Here is a 26,300-nt window from a genome sequence, read left to right as displayed (position 1 = left end):
CGTTGATTTAAACTCCACAGAACTGCTAATACAGAGTAACTCAGGTGAATTCGGGATGACCCAGTAGTAGTTATTTTTGAGGCGTAAATTCATAATTGGATCTAATTTCTGTAAATTTCCAAGTGTGAAACCTTGTCTGCCGTGTTTTAATATTGAATTTCAAAGCATGTTCTGCACGTTTACTAGAATGACTTTAGTTATTTATTCGGGATTTATTGCCCTTTGAAACCCCCCCTGGAAAACTTAGGAGACAAAATAGCAGCTTTTGACAGACTTCTATAACTTAGTTTTGGCTGCTAGGGAGCAAGGCCAGTATCACCTTGTCAGGGGGCCTGTTTGATTTCTAGTCTCTCTTCATTTGCAGCGAAATCAAATTATTTTAGTGTAATTAGAAAACTCTGAATACAGACCAGGAGGCCCAAAGCAAAGATTTTTGTTAAGCTACGAATTAAAAAAAAATTAAAAGCATGATTAATGTTTCTAGATTTTAGACACTGAAAACATACTAAAGAAAATACTTCAGCTACATAGTCTTAAATGTAAGGTATAAGGGTAACATGACATTGTTGCAAATATAGCTTATCCTCTAGTGCTTACTGCAGGTATAGGTAGGTGTTCATGAACGGAATAGGAACGTGATGGCAGAATTGTTCTATACTTTTGAATCCCTGGTAGCGTATTAAAGAGGATGACGTTTTTTTTTTTTTTTTTTTTAATTTATTTTTGGCTGCGTTGGGTCTTCGTTGCTGCATGCAGGCTTTCTCTAGTTGCCGTGAGCAGGGTCTACTCATCCTTGCGGTGCGCGGGCTTCTCATTGAGGTGGCTTCTCTTGTTGTGGAGCTCGGGCTCTAAGCCCGTGGGCTTCAGTAGTTGTGGCTCATGGGCTCTAGAGCGCAGGCTCAGTAGTTGTGGCGCACGAGCTTAGTTGCTCCGCGGCATGTGGGATCTTACTGGACCAGGGATCGAACCCGTGTCCCCTGCGTTGGCAGGTGGATTCTTTTTTTTTTCTTTATAAATTTATTTATTTTTGGCTGTGTTGGGTCTTTGTTGCCGCAGGCAGGCTTTCTCTAGTTGGGGCGAACGGGGGCTTCTCTTCGTTTTGTTGCGCGGGCTTGTCATTGCGGTGGCTTCTCTTGTTGCGGAGCACGGGCTCTAGGCGTGTGAGCTTCAGTAGTTGTGGCACGTGGGCTCAATAGTTGTGGCTCGCGAGCTCTAGAGTGCAGGCTCAGTAGTTGTGGCGCAAGGGCTTAGTTGCTCCGCAGCATGTGGGATCTTCCCGGACGAGGGCTCGAACCCATGTCCCCTGCATTGGCAGACGTGGCAGACGGATTCTTAACTACTGTGCCACCAGGGAAGCCTAACAGGCGGGTTCTTAGTAACTGTGCCACCAGCGAAGTCTGGCTTTTTTTTTTTTTGATATGACTTTAGCACTTCAGCTGCAAGTTAACTAATCATTTCCATTATTATCAAGTTTAATGCTAGCAGTGTTATATTTATAGTAACTCATCTTTCAGGTTACCACTGCATGGAAATTTGAATTTTATCCTTTTTGGAAGTGATATGGCATCTTGTAATAGAATTAAAAGGACTTAGCAGTGCCACTCCTAGACCTGTATCCCATTGAAATAAAAGCAAAACATAAGCACCCAGTCCAAGGTACTCATTGCAGTACTGTTTATAATGGCAAAAAGCTGGAAACAAAGTGAATGCCCGTTAGTAGGGTAATGGATGACTTCTGATATGCCCATACTGAGGAATATTATGCAGCCATTAAAAAGAATGTGAGAACTATATACGTTGATGTGGAGAGATTTCCATGGTTTACATTTAAATAAAAGCTAGTTGTGGAGTGGGGTGTTAAAAAAAGAAAGTTCAACTTGGCTTTATTCAGTGATTCACGAATCAGTCAGCATCCAGTCTAGCAGATAGAAAGGAGCTCTGAGGAGCTGTACAAAATAGAATACTTTTATAGGCAACAAGGAGCAGGAACAAGGAAGTTACAGACAAAGAGTGAGTTGGTTATTGCAAGGTCACTTTCCTTTAGGGGATGGCAGAGGTTTATCAGTCATATTATATAACTAGGGCTGATCAGATGACTCCTGATTGACTGGTTTAAAATTCCATTTCTGGGAGAGCTGAAACTGTAATTAAGTCTCTGTTTGGTGACATGAGGCTTAGCAAATATGATTCCATGTTGGGCCTGTTGTCTTGTTTTTAACAAGGGTATATTGTTTGATCTGTTTGTGACACAAAGGAAAAACATGTAGATCTATAGATATGGATATACATAGATGTGGATGAGAGAAGACTAAAAGACTTAAAACTCAGAGAATTTTGAACAAATTCATAAGTAAAAATCTAAGAATTCTGCAGCAAAGGCCTTGAGACTAGGAGACATCCCAGCAAAAAGGAGTAAAACTAGTCCAAGGTGGGACACACAGAAATTCTAATATGCTACCAAACTACTGAGGATTATTACCTATTCCTTAGGAAAACTAGGGACTGATATTTATGTTTTATTTAAGAATATATAATAAATAGTTTAGAGATCTTAAAAAAAACCAAGCAAATAACTCTGGTTTCTATGCTTTATACTTATAAACATTTTTATAACTCCCTAATTACTATTTTTTGGTGTATTTGTATAAATACCCATCAATCTTCCTGTAAATTAAAAGATTAAACCTTTCAGAGCAGAAAGCAAAAATTACTGCTGCACTAGTTGATTTGGCTCAGATATAGCGCCTAGCACATATTAAGTGCTACATGAATATTTGTTAGATGAATAAATCATCACAGAACTACTTAAAAATGAAGAAAGAACCAAAAAAAGTAAAGAACTTATTCTATATATATCCCAGTTATGAATGAGATTGAGTGGGCTAATAGAATCCTTTGTATCTCAGAATGTCCTGCAAGATCTTTTGAGAAAGAGACTCATCAAAAAATTATAATTTATTTTAATTCCACTTTGTGCAGAAGAAAACATTGCTGACTCATGAAAATGCTTTTTGACCCTTTAAGATTCTTACTTTTCCCCAAAGTAAAAAAAAAATCCCAGTTAGATTAAAAAAAAAAAAAAATTGGCTTCTTTTGCATTATAAAAATAGCTATGGGACTTCCCTGGTGGTCCAGTGGCTAAGACTCTGCGCTTGCAATGCACGGGGCCCAGGTTGGATCCCTGGTAAGGGAACTAGATCCCGCATGCCGTAGCTAAAAGATTCCACATGCTGCAACTGAAGATCCCGCATGCAGCAACGAAAATCCCGCATGCCACAACTAAGACCTGGCACAGCCAAATAAATAAATAAATATTAGAAAAAAACAGCTTTGTTGAGGTATAATACACATACCATAAAATTTACCTATTTTAAGTATGCAGTTTGATCAGTTTTAGTAAATTTATATAGTTGCACAATTGTCACCATGATCCACTTAACGTCTGTCCGTCAGTCCAGAAAGTTCCCTTGTAACCACTTGCAGCCTATCTCTAATCCTAACCCCAGCCCATGGCTGATCTGCTTTCTGTCTGCATAGTTTTGCCTTTTCTACAATTTCATATAATGGAATCACTTAGCATGTGTTTTAAGGTTCATTCATATTGTCGTATGTAGCAGTAGTTTGTAACTTTTTATCTAAGCAGAATTCCACTATATGAACATACACATTTTGTTTATCCACAAATTGATGGACATTTGGAACTTTTCCTGTTTTTGGTTATTTGAATAATGTCACTATTGTTACTGGCATGCAGATCTTTGCATGCATATGTTTTCATTTCTCTAGGAGAGTAATTGCTGGGTTGTATGGTAAATTTATGTTTAAAAAAAAAAACCTGCTAAACTGTTTTCTAAAGTGGCTATACTCTACCGTTTTACATTCCCATGAGTGTATGAAGGATTCAGTTTTTCCACACCCTTGTCAACACTTGGTATTGTGAGTCTTTTTGATTTTAGCCATTCTAGTGGATGTGTAGTAGTGGTTATTGTGATTTTAATTTGTATCTCCCTAATGAATAATGATATTCAATATTTTTTAATGTGCTTATCCATCTCTATCTCTTTGAAGTGTCTCTACAGATCTTTTGCCCATTTAAAAATGGGTTATTTCTTTTATTATTAAGATTTCTGTATATGTTAAATCAAGGTAATAAAATAGCTAAAAGAACAAATTATGTATTCTCTTTTATTTTGAGGATTTTTTGGTTGTTATGAAATATATCATACATCGAAAAGAATGAATAAAAGGTTATTTGTAAGTTTTAAAGAACAATGCTGTTGACCTAGGAACAACATGGGGATTAGGGGCACTGATCCTCTGCACAGTTGAAAATCTAAGTAAAACTTACAGTGACCCGCCCTATCCCCAGTTCCCTTGCATCTGTGGATTCAACCAACCTTAGAATATAGCACTGTAGTATTTACTATTGAAAAAAATCCGTATATAAGTGGACCCTCAAGGTTCAAACCCCTGTTGTTCAAGCATCAACTCTATAATGAAAGCTTGTGTTCCTACCTCACATGTTAAGAAATGAGTCATTAAAAATAACTTTGGGGCTTCCCTGGTGGCACAGTGGTTAAGAATCCGCCTGCCAATGCAGGGGACACGGGTTTGAGCCCTGGTCCAGGAAAATCCCACATGCTGCAGAGCAGCTAAGCCCGTGCGCCACAACTACTGAGCCTGCACTCTAGAGCCCACAAGCCACAACTACTGAAGCCCGCGCGCCTAGAGCCCGTGCTCCGCAACAAGAGAAGCCACTGCAATGAGAAGCCCGGGCACCTCAACGAAGAGTAGCCCCCGCTCGCCGCAACTAGAGAAAGCCTGTGCGCAACAATGAAGATCCAAAGCAGCCAAAAATAAATAAATAAATACATAAAAAACACACAAAAAACTTTGAAACCTAAATGTCTCCCCTACCTCATTTTCCTCCTTCTCCGTCAGAAATGATCTCTTTCCTCAATTTTATGTTAATTATTCTTTTGGTTTTCTTTTTTAAAAAGTTATTTATTTATTTATTATTATTTTTTTTTGGCTGCGCCGGGTCTTAGTTGTGGCATGCGGGATCTTCATTGTGGCATGCGTACTTCTTAGTTGTGGCATGCGTGCGGGATCTAGTTCCCCAACCAGGGATCGAACCTGGGCACCCTGCATTGTAAGTGTGGAGTCTTACCCACTGGACCACCAGGGAAGTCCCTCTTTTGGTTTTCTTTATAGCTTTTAACATACTTAATACCCTTAAACAATATATTGATTTTTAAAAAATTAATGTTTAGTTTTTTCATTTTTTAATGCTGTGAAGTATCTCATTATAGGGAAATGCTACAGTATGTCCATTCTATTAGATAGAGATTTGGGTTATTTCTGATTTTTTTCCAGCTTTAGTGAGGTATAATTGACAAATAAAGTTAGTATACAACATGAGGATTTTATACACACACACACACACACACACACAGTGAAAGGATTCCCACCACTGAGTTAATTAAATACACTGATCACCTCATATGTATAACTATTTTGTGTGTGTGAGAACAGTTAAATTCTATTCTCTTAAATTTCAATTATACAGTACAGTGTTATCAACTATAGTCACCATGTTATACATTAGATCCTTAGACCATATTCATCCTTAACCCTGGAAAGCACTTTTCTACTCTCTGTTTCTGTAAGTTCAACTTTTTTTTCCTTCTGGTTTTTAATTAAAAAAAAAGAATGCTGCTATGAACAGGGCCAGGACTAGGGTAAGGCAACTGAAGCGCTTAGGGTACAAAATTTAAGGAGTAAGAGTATCTCAGACCTGGCTATGAACACTCATATATGTCTCCTGATCTAAGAATTTCCCCAGGGTATTCCTCGAAGTGGATTGCTGGTTTCTGGGCTATGTACATCTTCAACTTTATAACTTATGGGAGATTCTGCAGTGATTGTAACAATTTATGCTTCTACCACCAGTTCCTCTTGCTCACATCCTTGATATAGCTTTAAATTTTGTCAACATGGTGGATATGAAATGAAGTCTTAATGTGATAGTAATTTACATTTCCCTGATTAGTAATTAGGTAGAGCATCACTGGTTGTCTCCATTTCCTTTTCTGTTCAATGCCTGGTTCTTATGTTTTGCTTATTTTTCTACCTCACTATTTGTTTTCCTTATTGATTTATAGTTATTTATAGTTGCGGGCTGTTAATTCTTTGTCTTTTTTTGGTTTTGTTTTGTATTGCAAATATCTTCTCTTAGTCTTCTGTCTTTATTTCTTCTTTGGAACAGAAGTTATTAATTTTTTTTTTTTTTTTTTGCCGAGCTGCGCAGCTTATGGGGTCTTAGTTCCCCAACCAGGGGTTGAACCCAGGGACACTGGCAGTGAAAGCACCAAGTCCTCACCACTGGACTGCCAGGGAAGTCCCCAGAAGTTATTAATTTTAATGTAGTTGAATGTTTAGATCTTTTCTTAATTCGTTTGTGCTTTTATATCTTGTTGGAAGTAATCCTTCCCTACCTTATGTATTTTTTTAACATCTTTATTGAAGTATAATTGCTTTACAATGGTGTATTAGTTTCTGCTTTATAACAAAGTGAATCAGCTATACATATACATGTATCCCCATATCTCCTCCCTCTTGTGTCTCCCTCCCACCCTCCCTACCCCACCCCTCAAGGTGGTCACAAAGCACCGAGCTGATCTCCCTGTGCTATGTGGCTGCTTCCCACTAGCTTTTTTACATTTGGTAGTGTATATATGTCCATGCCACTCTCTCACTTCGTCCCAACTTCCCCTTCCCCCTCCCCATGTCCTCAGTCCATTCTCTACGTCTGCGTCTTTATTCCTGTCCTGCCCGTAGGTTCTTCAGAACCATTTTTTTTTTCTTTTTTAGATTCCATATATATGTGTTAGCATACGGTATTTGTTTTTCTCTTTCTGACTTACTTCACTCTGTATGACAGACTCTAGGTCCATCCACCTTACTACAAATAACTCAATTTTGCTTCTTTTTATGGCTGAGTAATATTCCATTGTATATATGTGCCACATCTTCTTTACCCATTCATCTGTCGATGGACACTTAGGTTGCTTCCATGTCCTGGCAATTGTAAATAGTGCTGCAATGAACATTGTGGTACATGTCTCTTTTTGAATTATGGTTTTCTCAGGGTATATGCCCAGTAGTGGGATTGCTGGGTCGTATGGTAGTTCTATTTTTAGTTTTTTAAGGAACCTCCATACTGTTCTCCATAGTGGCTGTATCAATTTACATTCTCACCAACAGTGCAAGAGGGTTCCCTTTTCTCCACACCCTCTCCAGCATTTATTGTTTGTAGATTTTTTGATGATGGCCATTCTGACTGGTGTGAAGTGATACCTCATTGTAGTTTTGATTTGCATTTCTCTAATGATTAGTGATGTTGAGCATCCTTTCATGTGTTTGTTGGCAATCTGTATATCTTCTTTGGAGAAATGTCTATTTAGGTCTTCTGCCCATTTTTGCATTGGGTTGTTTGTTTTTTTTTGATATTGATGTGCATGAGCTGCTTGTATATTTTGGAGATTAATCCTTTGTCAGTTGCTTTGATTGCAAATATTTTCTCCCATTCTGAGGGTTGTCTTTTCGTCTTGCTTAAGGTTTCCTTTGCTGTGCAAAAGCTTTTAAGTTTCATTAGGTCCCATTTGTTTATTTTTGTTTTTATTTCCATTTCTCTAGGAGGTGGGTCAAAAAGGATCTTGCTGTGATTTATGTCATAGAGCGTTCTGCCTATGTTTTCCTCTAAGAGTTTTATAGTGTCTGGCCTTATATTTAGGTCTTTAATCCATTTTGAGTTTGTTTTTGTGTATGGTGTTAGGGAGTGTTCTAATTTCATTCTTTTACATGTAGCTGTCCAGTTTTCCCAGCACCACTTATTGAAGAGACTGTCTTTTCTCCATTGTATACTCTTGCCTCCTTTATCAAAAAATAAGGTGACCATATGTGCGTGGGTTTATCTCTGGGCTTTCTGTCCTGTTCCATTGATCTATATTTCTGTTTTTGTGCTAGTACCATACAGTCTTGATTGCTGTAGGTTTGTAGTATAGTCTGAAGTCTGGGAGCCTGATTCCTCCAGCTCCGTTTTTCTTTCTCAAGATTGCTTTGGCTATTCGGGGTCTTTTGTGTTTCCATACAAATTGTGAAATTTTTTGTTCTAGTTCTGTGAAAAATGCCATTGTTAGTTTGATAGGGATTGCATTGAATCTGTAGATTGCTTTGGGTAGTTTAGTCATTTTCACAATGTTGATTCTTCCAATCCAAGAATATGGTATATCTCTCCATCTGTTGGTATCATCTTTAATTTCTTTCATCAGTGTCTTATAGTTTTCTGCATACAGGTCTTTTGTCTCCTTAGGTAGGTTTATTCCTAGGTATTTTATTCTTTTTGTTGCAGTGGTAAATGGGAATGTTTCCTTAATTTCTCTTTCAGATTTTTCATCATTAGTGTATGGGAATGCAAGAGGTTTCTGTGCATTAATTTTGTATCCTGCTACTTTACCAAATTCATTGATTAGCTGTAGTAGTTTTCTGGTGGCATCTTTAGGATTCTCTATGTATAGTGTATTTTTTAAAGTTTTTAAAATTTGCTCTTTCCATTTTAATCTTCAGTCTAATTTGTTTTCATTTTCCTGATGAAACTTTTTTTCTTGAAGTCTATTTTGTCTCAATGCTAATACTGCTACTTTTTCTTTTTGCTTCTGTTTTCCTGCTGTATCTGTTCTCATCCTTTTACTTTGTTTTCCTTTGCCCTTATGTTTTAGATGTTTCTTTATACAGATAGCATATATCTAGATTTTTTAAAAAAATCCTTTCTGATAATTTTTAACTCGAGAATTTCATTTTTTCTCCTTCTTTTCTTACTTTAATCTTCCTTAAGTGAGTACCCAGATTTTTTTTGTTAATAAATTTATTCATTTATTTATTTATTTTTGGCTGCATTGGGTGTTGGTTGCTGCGCACAGGCTTTTTCTAGCTGTGGAGAGCGGGGGCTACTCTTCGTTGCGGTGTGCGGGCTTCTTATTGCGGTGGCTTCTCTTGTTGCGGAGCATGGGCTCTAGGCACACGGGCTTCAGTAGTTGTGGCTCGAGGGTTCTAGAGCGCAGGCTCAGTAGTTGTGGTGCACGGGCTTAGTTCCTCCGTGGCATGTGGGATCTTCCCGGACCAGGGATCGAACCCGTGTCCCCTGCTTTGGCAGGTGGATTCTTAACGACTGCGCCACCAGGGAAGTTCCTTAGCTATTCTTAACATTAGAAGTCTTTTTTTCCCCACAGCCCTCTTTCTCACCCCAGATACGTTCTAGAAAGCTTGTCAACACACCTGCTAATCAGCAGCATGAACCTGCCAGCCCAGCATCTTCAGAGGGTCAGAGCTTTCTCCGCATTCTGATATCCGCATACAGATAGCATATATCTAGATTTTTAAAAAAATCCCTTCTGATAATCTGTCTTTTAGAGAATTTCATTTTTTTCTCCTTTTCTTACTTTGATCTTCCTTAAGTGAGTGTCCAGATTTTTAAAAATAATACATATTTAACTTAAAGTTCAAATGTAAACCTGAATAATACAAGGATCATCGAATGTTTTGTTACCCTTTGCTTTCTGCCAATTCATGCCATTGTTGTTCAGTTTTTTAGTTTTTGTGTTTCTCAGTTCAGCACTACAAATTGTACTTTGTTTTATTCAGTAAGTAGATGCTTATAATATATGTCCGTATTTTACCAATTCCTTTGCTTGTTCCACTCCTTCATTCTGGGGTTGTTTTCCTTTCTCCTAATGTAAATATGTCCATTAAAAGTTTATTTAGGGATTCTAAAAACTCTCAAATTTTATTTGTCTGAAAGCTTTATAAAATTTGCCATTTTTCGTGAACGTTAGTTTTGATTCGTGTAAGAGTTCAGATTGGGGGTTGGCAAACTGTTTTTTAAGGGGCCGATAGTAAATAGTTTGAGCTTCATGGGCCATAAATTCTCTGTCACAAGTAAATCAACTATGCAGTTGTAGGAAGCAACTATAGGCAATATGTAAACACGTGAGTGTGACTGTTCTGATAAAATTTTGGTTGTAGACACTGAAGTTTGAATTTATATAATTTTCATGTGTTATAAAATATTGTTAAACTTTTTTTTAACCATGAAAAATATAAAAATTATTCTTAGCTTGTGGACCACATAAACATAGGCTGTATCTGATCTGTGAGCCATAGTTTGCTGATCTCATGTCTAGGTTAATATTCATTTTACTTAGTACTTTATACTCTTGGGGATAGTTATTCTTATAATGTCATATGATATTATCTTCCATTTTTAATTGTTGAGAAGTCAGCTGTCAATCTAACTGTCCTTTCGTTGCAGGTAATCTGGTGATATTATTTTTCTTTGGTTATTTTTAAGAACTTATTATTGTCCCTGTGCAGGTCCCTATGATGGATCTAAAGTGTGGCTTTATTTTCATTTAACTTGGTTAGAATTGGTTGAGCATCCAGAATCTAAAGATTAGTGTGTCTCATTACTTCTGGAAATGTTCAGCCATTATTTTTGCTTATATCATACCTTATATAACATGGGAGGTAAATAAAAGAAAAATTCATTTGAAGATTTTCTGCGAAGTTATAGTACAGTATAGTATCTATGATATTAAATAATGCCCCTTTTAAAATACTCCCTCCTAGAACTGAGTGCTAGACCATCTCTGTGTAGATGACCTCATAAGCTTCCTCTTATCAAAATTATCACTTTTTTGGTTGGCTGCTAAGAAGTATAGCATTAAGTATAATACTAATATGTTGACATTAATTTGTATACATTATATCATGCATTATAATTATAATAAATATATATTGTAAGTAATTATAAATATGCATTATACATTATGAATAGTTTGGACAGCAAAAGTATGACCTGACATTTGTTTTTTAAACCATATTCAAAATAATTCTTTGTACGTGTATGCAGGTAATGGATTACTTGCATGATTGGAGAGCTATTGATGACTGTTATTTGAATGCTTCTTTAAGCTAGCAAGATTTATGGTGGTGTTTTAACAGACTTCTTTCATTTCAGAGAACTCAGTTTCCTGCATCTGCTGAATCTCTAAAACCCCGGCTGAAAAAAGGTCTGTATATAATTTCATTTTGTGTGTATATTTGTACAATTTCTCTGTCTTATTGATTCTTCTATCCTGTATCCACTAGAGCTTTTAAAAATATGATTGTTGGGAAAAGCAGTAGTCTGAACGTTCTGCCAAATCTAGCTTTTATTTTGTGAAGTTGTTAGATATTATGGGATTGATTTTACCTATAAATATGTTTATTTATTTATTTATTTGCTTATGCTGGGTCTTAGTTGCGGCAGGCGGGCTCCTTAGTTGTGGCATGTGAACTCTTAGTTGCGGCATGCATGTGGGATCTAGTTCCATGACCGGGGATGGAACCAGGGCCCCTGCATTGGGAGCGTGAAGTCTTACCCACTGTGCCACCAGGGAAGTCCCTACCTGTAAATATGTTTAAATGGGGTTTTATTATTATATAAATGTGTACTAATTTTCTACTTGTGGAAAAACCACTCTAAAGTTCCTATAGTACATATCAGGCCTCAAATAATCTCATATATACATATGTTAAATAAGTGTGAGGTTTTATAAAAATTGAGTCTGGGAAGCCTAACTAGGTGAGGACCTATATTGTAAAGAACTGCCTTTAAAAATATGATAGAGAGATAATTCCCTGGCAGTCTGGTTAGGACTCGGTGCTTTCACTGCTGGGGGCCCGGGTTTGATTCCTGATCGGGGAACTAAGATGCCATGCGGCTCAGCCAAAAAAAATTTTTTTAAATAAAATAAAATCCAATAGAGATATATATTTTATATAGAGGAATAGGATTTCTTCAGTTGTTAACCTATGAAGTCTTAGGAGGGTTTGCATCAAGTTGTCAGTGACTATACTGGATGTTCTTCCATGTCTAAAGGACTGGATGTCCTAGCTACTTGCCAGGCATTGGAAAATACCTGAACTTTTTGTTTAACAGGAGAGACCATCTGTTTTATTATTTATTCATTTATTTATTATTTGCTAGATGAGGAAACCATGGAAGGGGCATGACTTGCCCAGGGTCCTGTGTGTTGCTCTTGTTTGCATACCTGAGCACCAGGCTATATGCCCTTTTTCAGCCTGTGTTTTCCTGTTGTATGCTAAGAGTTTTAAAGTTGATTTTGTCAATAAAGTGTTTATTTGGGACATTTCAGTTACACTTTGAAATTATAATACAAGTTGTTGGAAATTATTAACTTTCAGGAATATACTTTCAAAGAGTTTTTTAGGAAAACACTGTAAAGAGCAGTACATGTACCATTTAGATTATTTGTGAAATTTGGATGAATTCTGCCAATGTCTAACATCATCGCTAATAATTTAAACACCATTTCTGGACATGAGAATCATCTCGCTGTGGTATCTGTCATTTCATTTCATCACCAGAGTGATTTGGCTAGTCCGGTGGTGGGGCTTGTGGGTATTGTAATCATCTCTCCAGTGTTCTTTCCATAATTCCTCCAGGGTCAAACCCTGTGGTTCATTTGACTCCCAGTCCAGGAGAGTTGTAATTAGTATACACCAATCAAGAATTGGCCCATGCCCAATTCAGGCTAATGAGATAAAAAATGCCAGATGTTCCCTGGGGGTACAAAATTGTTCCTGATTGAGAACCACTGCTGTGGTTAAGTAGTATGATACTTTAAAGTAGAAGGTAGGAAGTTGGTAAGTTTAATGTGAGGAATTCACACAGAAGTTGGATTAGCAGGCAGAGAGACTTTATTTGAACAAGCAGCAGTCGTGGCATTTTGACTGAGAAGTTCTGAGCCTAGATTTGGATGTTGTCCCCCATCCTGCCCCCTTCCCTCCTCAGCTTGAGAGGCCCATATCCTAGCTTGACTCTAGTCTTGAGGGTAGTGAGTACCAGCTGTGGAAGGGATAAACAACTTTCTGTTTGGGATTTTTGTCCAAATATATTAGGACTTTTTCAAGAACAAGCAACTTATTTGGAATTGTTTATCAGAACTACTTGATGCTTCTGAAAAAATAATATCCTACATGGGGCTACTTAAGTCCTCTTCATTTTTCCTCATGATATGACCTCAGATAACTTTCTTCTGGCTTTCAGTTGAGGACCTTATCCATAATTGAGGTGAGTTCATTGATTTACTTCATGGGCATATTTCCTTCTTTAAAGGAGTCTTCATTGAAGACCTTACCCATTTTGGGGTGGCTATATAGCCCAGAATGAGTTTTATCTACAACCTGAGACAGTGTTTACTATGTGATAAACTTGATCTCAGCTTGTGGTTTGTTTTCAGAGTATTTTTTTTTTAATTAATTTATTTATTTATTTTTGTTGGGTCTTCATTGCTGTGCATGGGCTTTCTCTAGTGGCAGAGAGCAGGGGCTACTCTTTGTTGCAGTGTGCAGGCTTCTCATTGCGGTGGCTTCTCTTGTTGCGGAGCACGGGCTGTAGGCGTGCGGGCTTCAGTAGTTGTGGCACGCGGCCTCAGTAGTTGTGGCTCACGAGCTCTAGAGCGCAGGCTCAGTAGTTGTGGCGCACAGGCTTAGTTTCTCCACGGCATGTGGGATCTTCCTGGACCCGGGCTCGAACCTGTGTCCGCTGCATTGGCAGGCAGATTCTTAACCACTGCACCACCAGGAAAGTCCCCAGAGTAGTTTTTAATAGAAGATTCTTTTTTAAATTGTGGCAAAATATACATAAAATTTACTTCTTTAACCATTTAAAAGTACAGTTCAGTGGCATTAATTATGTTCACCATGTTGTGCAACCATCACCACTATCTATTTACAAAACTTTTTCAGCACCCCAAACAAATTCTGTACCCATTAAATAATAACTCCCCATTTCCCCTCCCCTCTAGCCCCTGGTAACCTCTATTCTGCTTTCTGTCTCTATGAATTTGCCTATTCTGGATATTTCATATATGCAGAATCATACAATATTTATCCTTTTGTGTCTGACTTATTTCACTTAGCATAATATTTTCAAGGTTTATATGTGTTATAGAATGTTAGACAGAATTTCATTCCTTTTTAAGGCTGAATAATATTCCATTGTATGTATATGCAGTACATATTTTGTGTACCCATTCATCTGTTGATGGACATATGGGTTGTTTCAGCCTTTTGGCTATTGTCAACATCACTGCTATGGACGTTGGTGTATAAATACCTGTTTGAGTACCTGCTTGCTTGCTTTTTTTTTTTTTTTAATCGGACTTCAGCTTTTTATTGAATATGTTACAAAAGAGATTTAGTCAAAAAGCTCATGTTGTCATTGGACTCCTCATGTTCTTCTTTCTTTGCCTTCCACTTTCTTCTTAGCTGGAGAACAGTGGTGGAGGCGGTGGGACCTCCTGCTGGGGCAGGTCCACCAGCCCCCCCCCTACATTGCAGATGAGGCTTCCCAGGTTGGTGATGGCCAGAGCCTTTGCAAACAAGCCTTGCCAGAAGGGTTCAGCATTTACATTGGCTGCTTTAATGAGAACATTGATCTATCCTCTGTGACTGTCACCTATTGTAGTGCAGAATGAGGCCAAGTAGATGAAGGTGAAAGTGCCCAGCTGGCGGCTGCCAGGCTCGGTGCTATTCAGGGCCTCACCGCAATGTGACCTTAGCTTCCTTGGAAACATCTTAGCAGCAACTGTAGAAAGAGGCTCTCTGCTTTCAGCTCTTTTGGGTGTACACTCAGAAGTGGAATTGCTGGTTCATGTGGTAATTCTGTTTGTTTGTTTTTTTTTTTTTGAGGAACAGTGTTAACTTTTAATTTAAATAAAAAATTAAATTTAACTTTTATTTTTTTCCCAATGCTAGTAAAATCTACAAATTTAAGTGCCCAACTTTTGAATTTTGATAACTATATGTACTTATGTAATCATCACTCAGGTCGAGTTAACCATTTTTATCACCCAGAAAGTTTCCTCACAGTCAGTCCTTCCTTCATTTCTGTCCTAGAGGGAACCATTGTTCTGATTTCTGTCCCTGAAAGTTAATTTTGTCTGTGCTTGAACTTCCTGCCGTGAAGTCATACAGTATGTACTATTTAGCTTTTGGCATCTTTTACTCAGCATAATGTTTATGAGATTCATCCATGTTGAGATATATATATATATATCAGTAGTTCTTTTATTTTTTGAAAGTGCTGTCTAGTATTCTGTTGTAAGACTATACCACAATTTGTTTATCCGTTTTCCTGTTGATGAACATTTGTGTTGTTTCCAGTTTTCAAAAGTTATGTAAAAGCTTCTATGAACATTTATACATCTTTTTGTGGGTGTGGGGCATGTGTTTCCATTTTTGTAAGGTAAGTACCTAGGGAGTGGAATTGCTGGGTCATATGTAAAGTGTATGTTTTAACTTTATAAGAGATTGCAAAACTGTTTTCCAAAGTGGTTGTACTATTTTACTCTCCCACCAGCAATTATGAGAGTTCTGCTTGCTGTAAATTCAAACCAGCATTTGATGCTGTCCATCTTTTTCATATTAGACATGATGGTGGGTATGTTGTAGTACCTTATTGTGACTTCAATTTGCATTATCCTGATGACTAGTGTTGTTGAACACCTTTTCATGTACTTATTGGTCACTCATTTCTTTTGTGAAGGAAACGTTTAAGTCTTTTGCTTATTTTTAAATTGGATTGTTTGTTTTCTTATTATTGATTTGTAAGAATTCTTTAATATATTTGGGGTCCAAGCCCTTTGCCTATTATATGTATTGTGAATTTTGTCTCCACCCCTCAGCCTGTGTCTTATCTTTTCACTTCCTTAATGTGTCTTTTGATGGTCAGAAGTTTTAATTTTGATAGAAGGCTGATTTATTAATTTTTTTCCTTTATGGTTAATGCCTTTTGTGTCTTGTCTAGGAAGTCTTGACCCTTACCCGCAGACTGAGTTGTATGTCCCCCCCCGCCTCTTCTGCATTGGTATTGCAGAAATTAAATTTTTTTAAAAAATAAATTTATTTATTTATTTTTGGCTGTGTTGGGTCTTCGTTGCGGCGAGCTTGGGCTACTCTTCATTGCGGTGCACGGGCTTCTCATTGCTGTGGCTTCTCTTGTTGTGGAGCACGGGCTCTAGGCACGCGGGCTCAGTAGTTGTGGCTTGCGGGCTCTAGAGCGCAGGCTCAGTAGTTGTGGCGCACGGGCTTAGTTTCTCCGCGGCATGTGGGATCTTCCTGGGCCAGGGCTCGAACCCGTATCCCCTGCTTTGGCAGGCAGATTCTTAACCAATGCACCGCCAGGGAAGTCCCGCAGAAATTAATTGTTTTGGTTGAGGAGGTGTTTAGTTTGATTCTTGACACTTTTTTATTGACATATACCATACATACGGAAAAGTGCATAAATTATAATTGTACAGCTCAGTAAATTTTTACGAAGTGAACATATTCAGGTACTAACGATCCTGATTAAGTTATAGAACATCATCAGCATCCCAGAGGCCTCCATCATGCCCCCTACCAGTCATTAACCACTCCTCTCAAAGGTGGTTACTTGTATCTAACGTCTACCATGTAGATCAGTTTTGCCTGCTTTTCAACTTAATATAAATGGATGGAATCATTCAGTATGTACTTTGCAATATCTGGCTTCTTTGCTCAAAATTATCTTTGTGGTATTCATCTATATTGTTGCATGTCGTAGTGGCTGTTTTTTTTCATTATAATCTAGTATTATCAATACATTGTGGGGTGATACTCCAGTTTGTTCATTTTACTCTGAATGAACATTTGGGATACTTTAATTTTGAGATGTTATACATAATGCCACCATGAAGTATCAATATATGTTTTTTGGGTACACATGCATCTAGGAGCAGGATTGCTGGGTCACTGGAAAGGATGTACTTAGATTCAGTAGATATAAGCAAACAGTTTCCAAATATGTTTAATATAATCCCCTTTGTGTACATGTACATGTGTACATTTGCCCATATGCTTATATAGGCATAGAAATTCCTTAGAAAATACTAACTGTTCACCTCTAGTGAGGAGGAGGAATGGAGAGAATCTTTAATACTCTCTGTGTCCTTTCAGCTTTGTCTTACCATAAGTATGTATTTAAAAAAAAAAAAAAACCAACCAATTTTTTCAAAAATTTGAAAATCTTGCTACCTTAATATGTTAAAAGTCCTGTTCTGCTTTTTTTTTTTCCATAAATTTATTTATTTTTGGCTGCATTGGGTGTTGGTTGCTGCCCGTGGACTTTCTCTAGTTGTGGTGAGCAGGGGCTACTCTTCGTTGCGGTGTGTGGGCTTCTCATCACAGTGGCTTCTCTTGTTGCGGAGCATGGGCTGTAGGCACGCGGGCTTCAGTAGTTGTGGCTTGTGGGCTCTGGAGCGCAGGCTCAGTAGTTGTGGTGCACGGGCTTAGTTTCTCCGCGGCATGTGGGATCTTCCCGGACCAGGTCTTGAACCCGTGTCCCCTGCGTTGGCAGGCGGATTCTTAACCGCTGAGCCACCAGGGAAGCCCTGCTTTTTTTTAATAATAGAAAAACTTTAAAATCATTATAATTTTGTATTGCTAAGTTATGTCTAGTTGATAGCCCAGACACTTATATTTTAAAATTAGAAAGTCATTTACAATTGGGGCAGAAACTTGGTATAGTTTAACGAGTAACTTTGGGGACCTGGGCTATAGTCCTGCCTCTTCCATTAATTAGTTGTTGAGTATGGGCAAATCACTTAAACTCTGGAGTCTTAATTTCTTCATCTGTAATGTTGGAATAGTCCCTGAATTGCATGACTCACTAGCCTCATGGGAACATTCAGTGTTATAATAGGGGAGAAAACACTTTGATATAGATATATATCAAATACATATATATATAAATTACATATCAATATTATATAATTATAGATATAAGTAAATCATATAAATATATAAAAATATCATATATAAATACACATGGGGGATACACACACCCATGCACCCCTAAGAAGGATAAAATATAATTAAGTTTTGATTTGAGAAAGTAAAATAAAATAATCTAGGGTATGTAGTAAAACCATAATTGATCTTTTATATGACCTTTTCCTTTCTTCCTCATCCCATTTTAAGCTCATGAGAAGCAAACAAGTTGGATAGGTAGCAGTTTAATATTTTTTTAAAAAGTTACCTTCTAACGTGGATCCTTGGGTGACTACTGATTCAGTCCAGTTTCCTCCTCCTCCTCCATCATCATCTATGTTCCTGAGCAGAGGTAGTATTTCTGCTGATTCTGGGCCTGTTTGTCCTCAGATCCATTCCTCACCCTTCCCTTCTCCGCTGAGTATTGTGAGCAGCTGACCCTTGTGGGCTTCATTCCTTCCCAGGCTCTGGTGTCAGCAGTTTCTGGCTGGGTTAGCAAGTGAGAGGAACTGGCAAGAGATTGGAGGGTAGGAAGTAGGAAAAGCCAGGGCTTTCCCCTCTTTGTCTGCTTTGGAAAGTTGGAGGAGTGGGGTGGTTTCTGGAAGCGTCTCTTTTGTTGCTTCTGCCAGTCAGGCCATTCTGCTTTCAGCTTCCTCCCGGTAACTTCAGCCTTGGATACTGGTAGCAATACATTCCCTCCCTTTTTCCTTCAGCCTAGAGGTGGTAGTGACTTGTTCCCATGCTAACCTCTGATTTGCATCACTGTTCCCTGTTGGGCCTCTCATTTCTTCCCTCACCTGTTCACTGCATTGAAGTCCTTCTGTTCTAAATCCTCAAGTGGTTTCTGGGTTTCCTTGTTAGACCCTGTCTGATATAGAGCTCAAATTGATACTAATAAAAATGTCTTCCATTTACATTCTTTTCAAGATTTGTTGTATCTTTTGATGTCTCAAATAATATATTGAGGTGGAAAAGTGTTATAATTCCTATTATACATGAGGAAATTAACATTTTATTGAATGATCACTTTCAGATTTTTTGTAATTTTCCAGTGAAAATTATAGGCATGAAAATGGAGGCCCAGAGACTTAAATAACTTGCTCTAAGTCCCATAGAAGTCTGGTACTGAATCAAGATTGGACTTTTACATATAAAAATTTGATGTGCTGCCTGTCTTCTGGTCCTGGAACAGATCCTTTACCAAAGAAGAGTTCATTTACAATGTACTTACAAAAGCCTTAGTCATTTTAGAAAATTTTTCAACTAAAAATTCAAAGCACAATAATTTTCTGCTCAACATTCATATATCCAGGATGCTGTTCACTACCATTAATCAGTTTTATGTAAAGTTTTGAGTTTTGGTTATTTCTATGAGAATTTCGCACCTAGGGCAAATTACAGGGAAGAAGAATTCTTGTGATGTCATGTTTGTTCAGTTATGGAATTAAGATATGTCTTGTGCATCCTTAGAGGAGGAAAGAAAGAGATGTCACAAAAGAGTGGAATGGGGGCAGGAGAAGAGAAGGGCAAGGGAATATTGTTGCCAGGTTGCCAGCCTTCTGCCCCCACTGCCTTGGTGATGACTGAAAGGCTTTACCTTGTCTCATCAGCTGGCCACCTGACTTCCATGGTAATACAGACTCCTACTAAAGTGTAACATGGGAGATGACCACCTTGCTCTGCTGTAAAAAAGAGGGGCTCTACTTTGCACTTACATGCCTATCTTTTTTAGAGGACCTTTCAAATAGGTAATTCTCATAATACTTGCGAAAGCATATAAGAACCAGTATCCCTGTTTGTAGGGGGAATTGGAGTGAGCAATGATTTGGAATACAAGAAATTCACCTTACACATTTACAGGTAAAATTCTAACTGTAAATTCAGAATTCATAGGGATTTCTGTGGTATCCAGAATTTCCTCATTTTTGAAAATGATTAATAATAATGATGATAAAAATAACAGCAACAACAGTTAACACTTCTTTAGGGGTTAGCGTGTACCAGACAGTACTTGAACCTCTTTATATGTGTTGTCATTCAATCTTCACGTCTCTGTGGGGTATTTTATCCTCTGACTCTCCTATTTAAATGTGAGAAGAATATAACTAATAATGGAGATTTTATTATCATCTATCCCTCTGCCAGCACTCTCCGAGCCCGCACCCCCCACCCCTGCCCCGATTATAAGCTCCCTGAAAGCTTATAACCAGTTTTGTTTGCTCTTGTATCCCCAGTGCCTGGCATGTGGTTGGTACTCAGTGAATATTTATTGAATGAATGAATGAGTCTCTATTTTATAGATGAAGAAACTGTAAATTTCCCAAGACTACACAGTTAATAGGACAGTTATGGGGCACTGAAATGATTTATAAAGTCTTTGATGAGCCTAAAGTTCTTTTAGCTTTTAGACAAACTGTATCGTCAGGAGTGTGAAATGACTGTTAGGCACTTGAATTTGGTGGTGCTTTCCCTTCTTCTCATCCCTAGTACTCCATTTCATGAGTCTCTGGGCCCTTGAGATACCTTACAAATTAAACATTTTTTTCCTCCATTCTTCACCCATGGAACACAAAAAATGCCTCATCTTTTATTGTAAGATTGTAATAATAAGCAAGACTCAAATTTGCATTTTATAAATTTTCTTTTAGGTTATGGAAGCAGTGATACTTAGTGATATTGTAAACTCAAAGGATTCAGTTGTCTCCTTCCCTTTACAGCAGGGGTCCCCAACCATTGGGCCATGGACCGGTAGCAGACTGTGGCCCATTAGGAACTGGGCCTCGCAGCAGGAGGTGAGCCGTGGGCGAGCGAGCGAAGCTTCACCTGTATTTACAGCCTCTCCCCATCACTCGCATTACCACCTGAGCTCCGCCTCCTGTCAGATCAGCGGCAGCATTAGATTCTCATAGAAGCGGGAACCGCACTGTGAACGGCACATGCAAGGGATCTAGGTTGCGCGCTCCTTGGGAGAATCTAATGCCTGATGATGATCTGAGGTGGAGCTGAGGCGGTGATGCCAGTGCTGGGGAGTGGCTGCAAATACAGATTATCATTAGCAGAGAGGTTTGACTGCACAGAGACCATAATAAATCAATTGCTTGCACACTCATATTAAAACCCTATCAGTGAGTGGCAAGTGAAAACAAGCTCAGGGCTCCCACTGATTTCTGCGTTATGCCGAGTTGTATGATTATTTCATTATGTATTACAATGTAGTAATAATAGAAATAAAGTGCACAATAAACGTAATGTGCTTGAATCATCCCGAAACCACCCCCGCACCCCATCCCCCTGGTCCCTGGAAAAATTGTCTTCCATGAAACTGGTCCCTGGTGCCAAAAAGGTTGGGGACTGCTGCTTTAGAGGGTAGGTAACATTGAGGTAGGCCATACAATTGAGACTTGATCCAAGATTACATGCACACCCACTCACATCCGTCTTATTGTTTTTTTGTTTTTGTTTTTAATATTTATGTAGTTAGTTATTTAATTTTGGCTGTGCTGGGTTTTAGTTGCGACACGTGGAATCTTCTTTGCAGCATGAGGGATCTTTTAGTTGTGGTATGTGGGATCTTTAGTTGCGGCATGTGGACTTCTTAGTTGCAGCATGTGGACTCTTAGTTGAGGCATGCATGCAGGATCTAGTTCCCTGACCAGGGATCGAACCTGGGCCCCCTGCATTGGGAGCGTGGAGTCTTGCCCATTGGACCACCAGGGGAAGTCCCTCACATCCATCTTTAAGCTTGGTGATTTGTGTGGTCTTTAGTAGGAAATTTAATTCTGGAAGTGGTTAGGCAGAACATGAATGGCTAATATCTGATGATTGTTGGGGCTTGGGGGAAGAGAAGGAAGGAGACAAAAGTCATTGAAGAATCTCACATAGGCCCTTGCTGACTAGAAGAAGGGTGGTCTCAGTCAGAGAATGTGGGTAATCAGAAGATGAAGAGTTAGTTGCTTAACATTTTATCTTTTTTTTCTTTCTTCCGGTATATACAATCATATCCATACTTTCTGTCATAATTTCACTTCACAGATTCTGTTGCTGTTCCCTGTTCTTGGGAAAGAGTAAGCAGCATTCTTAATTTTTGTGTTCCTGCAATGTTAATTCTGGGTCATAGTAAGCTTTTTTTCCTTCCCGTCATACTATGGACATATAAGTCTTGGGTTTTCCGTTGATATATCGCCTGAGGTTCTGGAACAGAGTGATTACAAATGATTACAAATCATTTCCCTTTCTTCCCCTGCTATACCCTTTCTTTTACATTTTTAAAAATCAGGGAGTACCCTGGTGGTCCAGTGGTTAAGACTCCACGCTGCCACTGCAGGGGGTGCGGGGTTCCATCCCTGGTCGGGGACTAAGATCCAACGTGCTGCGTGGTGTGGCCAACAAAAACAACAAAAAGAAAATGATCATTGAAACAAAACAAAACAAAACAGGGATTACCTCAAGCATGTATTAAAATGCATAAAAAAATACAAACACCTGTGTACTTACAGGCCAGATTTAATAAATAAATACACTTAGCCATGTATACTTTAGAGCTTTTAATTTTTTTGATAAATAAAGCATTTAACAGCTGAAATCTCCTTTTTATTGCTTCCTAATTCTACTCTTCCCTCTTCCTTCCTTGAGGTCACCACTGTTCTGAGGTTGGTGTGAATACTTGTCCTCCTTTTTACCATAGAAAAATAATTTCTTAATTTTTTACCTGTATTTTAATTGAATTCAAAGGGATAGTAACTCAGGGTTTCTGTATCATGAATCAGTGGCTCAAATATTTTTCTTCTTGTTGACTTCTCATTCCTGGGCAACAGTATAATGTTTCACATTTGAGCTATTGCTAAGCCTGTGTTTAGCTATTTTTGGTCCTCTGATCTATCAGATGTGATATTAACTATGGTATGTATATTTTGTTAGTAACACTCCTGAAATATCCTTTGGAAAGTCATCTTATTCACGTTCTAAAACCAGGGAGAGAGAGAGAGGAAAAGAGGGAAAGAATGATTCTGTTTTTCTCTTCAGGCAAGTTATCAGTTGAGAAACTGACATTATAAACAACCAAAACTGAACAGAAGTATATATTCAATGTGTAATAGTAGGACAAGTATCTCTTAATTTAATAATCCACACATTTTTGATGCACTGCATTCTTATGGTCAGCAGCATGAAGAATTTAACATGGTATTACAGTATGCTTGTGGTTAGTTGAGGACAATGCTCAAGGAGAAAACCTAACAATGACTGTGTTGTTTGTTTTGTCAAAATATGCTACCCTGCTCCAGAGTTTCCTATTTTGGAGAAGCAGAACTGGTTGATACATCTCCACTATATCCGGAAGGATTATGAAGCATGCAAGGTGAGAGGCCAATGATAGAGAACATGAGAGGCAGGCTTTGGTTAGGCAACTAACTGTGTCTGTCACTCAGAGTTTGTGTGACAGTTTAGCTCTCACTAAAAATGTATGAAATCTTATTTCTCTGCATTTTGTGTATTGGTTAGCTTTTGCTATGATAATGCTGCTTAAGAAACAACCTCAAAATGTCAGTGGCCTCTAACAACAGATACTTATTACTCATGGGCCTTCAGATTGGCTGTAGGTTGGCTGGGTTTGACCACAGCCTGTGGGTCAGGTTCAAGTGTGCTCCATGTGTCTTCTCATTTCAAGACCAGGCTGAAGGAGCAGCCACTCTCTGGGACTTGTTGGTCTCATGGTGGAGAGCAGATGTTCAATATGGCATAGTATTTAACTGTTTGATCTCTGGATAGGTGAAAAATGGTATTTCATTGAGTTTTATAATTCTCTTATTATGGTGAGCTTGGTCCTTTATATATTTTAAAACCATTTGTATTTTCTCTAAACTGTATCTTTGGTAACTTACTATATACGTTACATACTTGCTGGCAGAGAAGAGTATCATCATGCAAAATATATCCCTGGTATTCTCGTTTTTTGGCATTCGGAGCTTTGTAATGCTTTTAAGGTTGTAGTTTTTATACCTGTGACATTTGTACCTATGACAATGTAAAGAACTAGCAATGTTCCAGTATGGATCTTGAAAGATTTTTTTTTCATCTGTGATTTTATCCTTTTCTTATTTCCCTTTTCCTTTATTGACCACTTTCTCTGTTTCCTTTTTTTTGGCTTCTCTTCTTTTGCTTTTTTCTTAAGAGTTGGGGCTATTTCTAGGTTCTGTCCTTGACTCCTTTCTCTGCTCATTCCACACACTTCTTCCTGATCTTAGAGATACATACTGAATGCTTCCCAGGCATTTCAAATTCATCTTTTCTGTAGCTGAATTTATCTTCTTCTTTCCAAACTTATTCCTTCTCCTGTTCCCTGCCTCGGGGATAGGTACCATCATTCACCCAGCTGTCTGTGTCAGAATCCTCTGACCCACTTTCCCTAATATAATATAGATAATCATCAAGTTCTGGAGATCCTTCTCTTACTATCTCAAGACATTGTCCACTTCCCCCCCCACCCCACGCCTTAGTTAATCCCTGTCATTTTTATTTAAATTAACCACAAGAGTTCTTATGCCAACATTGCCTCTAATCTTGCCTCCTTTCCATCTATTTCCACAATATTCCAAAAATGGAGCAAATAGAATCTGGTTACTTCCCACTTAAAATTTATCACGATTTTCCCATTGCTCTCGACCTTTTTTAGCATGGCATTTGAAGCCCTTCTCTCTCTGACTCTCTGGGCCACCTCAGCTTTTCCTCCATCCCTTGCTAACATAAGATTTGAAACGGTTTACCCTGGAAAAGCCTTCCCTGATTCTCCAGGTTAGAATCAGGTGATTGCCCTCTGAGCTGTATAGCTCCCTGGTCTTAGCCCATCATAGGACAAAGGTAGAGCCTGTACTTTGCTCATCAGAGAGCTCCTAGCATCTATAATGGTGCATGGAAATCTTTTCATAGTTTTCTTAGCCTGCCTAGTTAGAGTGTAGATAGGAGTTGGTGAACTTTTTCTGTAAGGGGCCAGATGGTAAATATTTTAGGCTTTGCAGGCCACAGATAGTCTCTGTCTCATATACTTCATCTTCTCTTATTTTTTAATAACCTTTAAAAATAAAAAAACCACTCTTAGCTTGAGACCTGTACAAAAATAGGCTATGTGGGTCGGATTTGGCCTGTGGGCTGTACTTTGCTGACCCCTGTTCTAGAATAAGCAATCATAACAAGTTGAAATTTTTTAAAAAATCCGAATGAACTACTTTATTAGTCATCATTAGTATCATAGACTTCTTACATGTACTCCTTGTCCATGTTTACCTTTTCTTAAAAACACTTGAAGACACTTAACCACTACTCAGAAGTATTGTTTCTTTCTTTTTCAGGATGTTATCAAAGAACAGCTTCAGGAGACTCAGGGGTTATGTGAATATGCTATCTATGTCCAAGGTAAGACATATATTTCTTCTCTTCTTGCCAGAGAAGTGCACGCTCTGCCTACGTTCTGGAAAAGGAGCAAACAACTTACGAAATACTTAAATTCAAGTAAATGTTCCACAAATCTCTTATTCAGTATTACTGTTTTTTGAAATCAGAACATGATTATTGTGCTGGATTTGACCTCAGAAATGACTAGTTCTCTTAAAAAAACTTGCTACTATCCTTCACCCCTATTCTAGTTTCCGGCTAGTGTTTTTCAGAACAGTTGTTAGGGTCCCTGCCTCATGCAGCAGTTTCAGGTCCAGAAGAAGCTTTTGGAAGGGTTCCTTGTAGTCAAGCTAAAAGAGATGAGGAAAAGCTTGAGGATTTTTTGTAAGGTGAGTCAGGATGAAGGGAAGAAGCCTAGAGGTATACAGGATAAAACAGAGAATAAATGAAATTCATCAGAAATCAAGTATAGGAACCACTGACTGGAATTTTACTCTGTAGTGCCCAAAGTAGCATCCTTAGTTTTCCCAGGAACTATCTTTTTGACTCTTTGATGTAAATGAATGGTTTTGTTTACCACTCATTGCATTTGTAGTCTTCAGATTAATATATAATTTTCTGACATAATTGGTAAGATATTGACATATCTAGGATATCATGGCAAATAATGCTTTTTTTGAAAATAAATTATTTATTTGTTTTTATTTTTGGCTATGTTGGGTCATTGTTGCTGTGTGCAGGCTTTCTCTAGTTGTGGCGAGCAGGGGCTACTCTTCGTTGTGGTGTGCGGGCTTCCCATTGCAGTGGCTTCTCTTGTTGCAGAGCACGGGCTCTAGGTGCGCGGGCTTCAGTCGTTGTGGCACATGGGCTCAGTAGTTGTGGCTTGCAGGCTCTTGAGCGCAGGCTCAGTAGTTGTGGCGCATGGGCATAGTTGCTCCGTGGCGGCATGTGGGATCTTCCCGGGCCAAGGCTCGAACCCGTGTCCCTTGCATTGGCAG

At 38.4% G+C, this 26,300-nt stretch overlaps 1 protein-coding gene across 4 annotated transcripts in view; it reads left to right on the top strand.

The window, feature by feature from the left end:
* BBS4 (Bardet-Biedl syndrome 4) overlaps positions 1-26,300 on the top strand; it is a 45,663-nt gene that overhangs the window by 647 nt on the left and 18,716 nt on the right. For all 4 annotated transcript variants that reach the window (XR_009699359.1, XM_061180095.1, XM_061180094.1 and 1 more), the window contains exons 2-4: positions 11,078-11,129; positions 23,199-23,272; positions 25,260-25,323. Coding sequence is in view for 3 of the 4 variants with exons in the window: in XM_061180095.1 (XP_061036078.1) it covers positions 11,078-11,129; positions 23,199-23,272; positions 25,260-25,323 (190 nt within the window). In the remaining variant the exon portion in view is untranslated. The remainder of the gene's footprint in view (positions 1-11,077; positions 11,130-23,198; positions 23,273-25,259; positions 25,324-26,300) is intronic.

Source organism: Eubalaena glacialis, chromosome 2 (genome assembly GCF_028564815.1).
Source record: "Eubalaena glacialis isolate mEubGla1 chromosome 2, mEubGla1.1.hap2.+ XY, whole genome shotgun sequence".
In the NCBI taxonomy this organism is placed as follows: Eukaryota; Metazoa; Chordata; class Mammalia; order Artiodactyla; family Balaenidae; genus Eubalaena; species Eubalaena glacialis.
The sequence above is the reverse complement of the archived record's forward strand: the minus strand, read 5'-3'. Positions and strand labels throughout refer to the sequence as shown.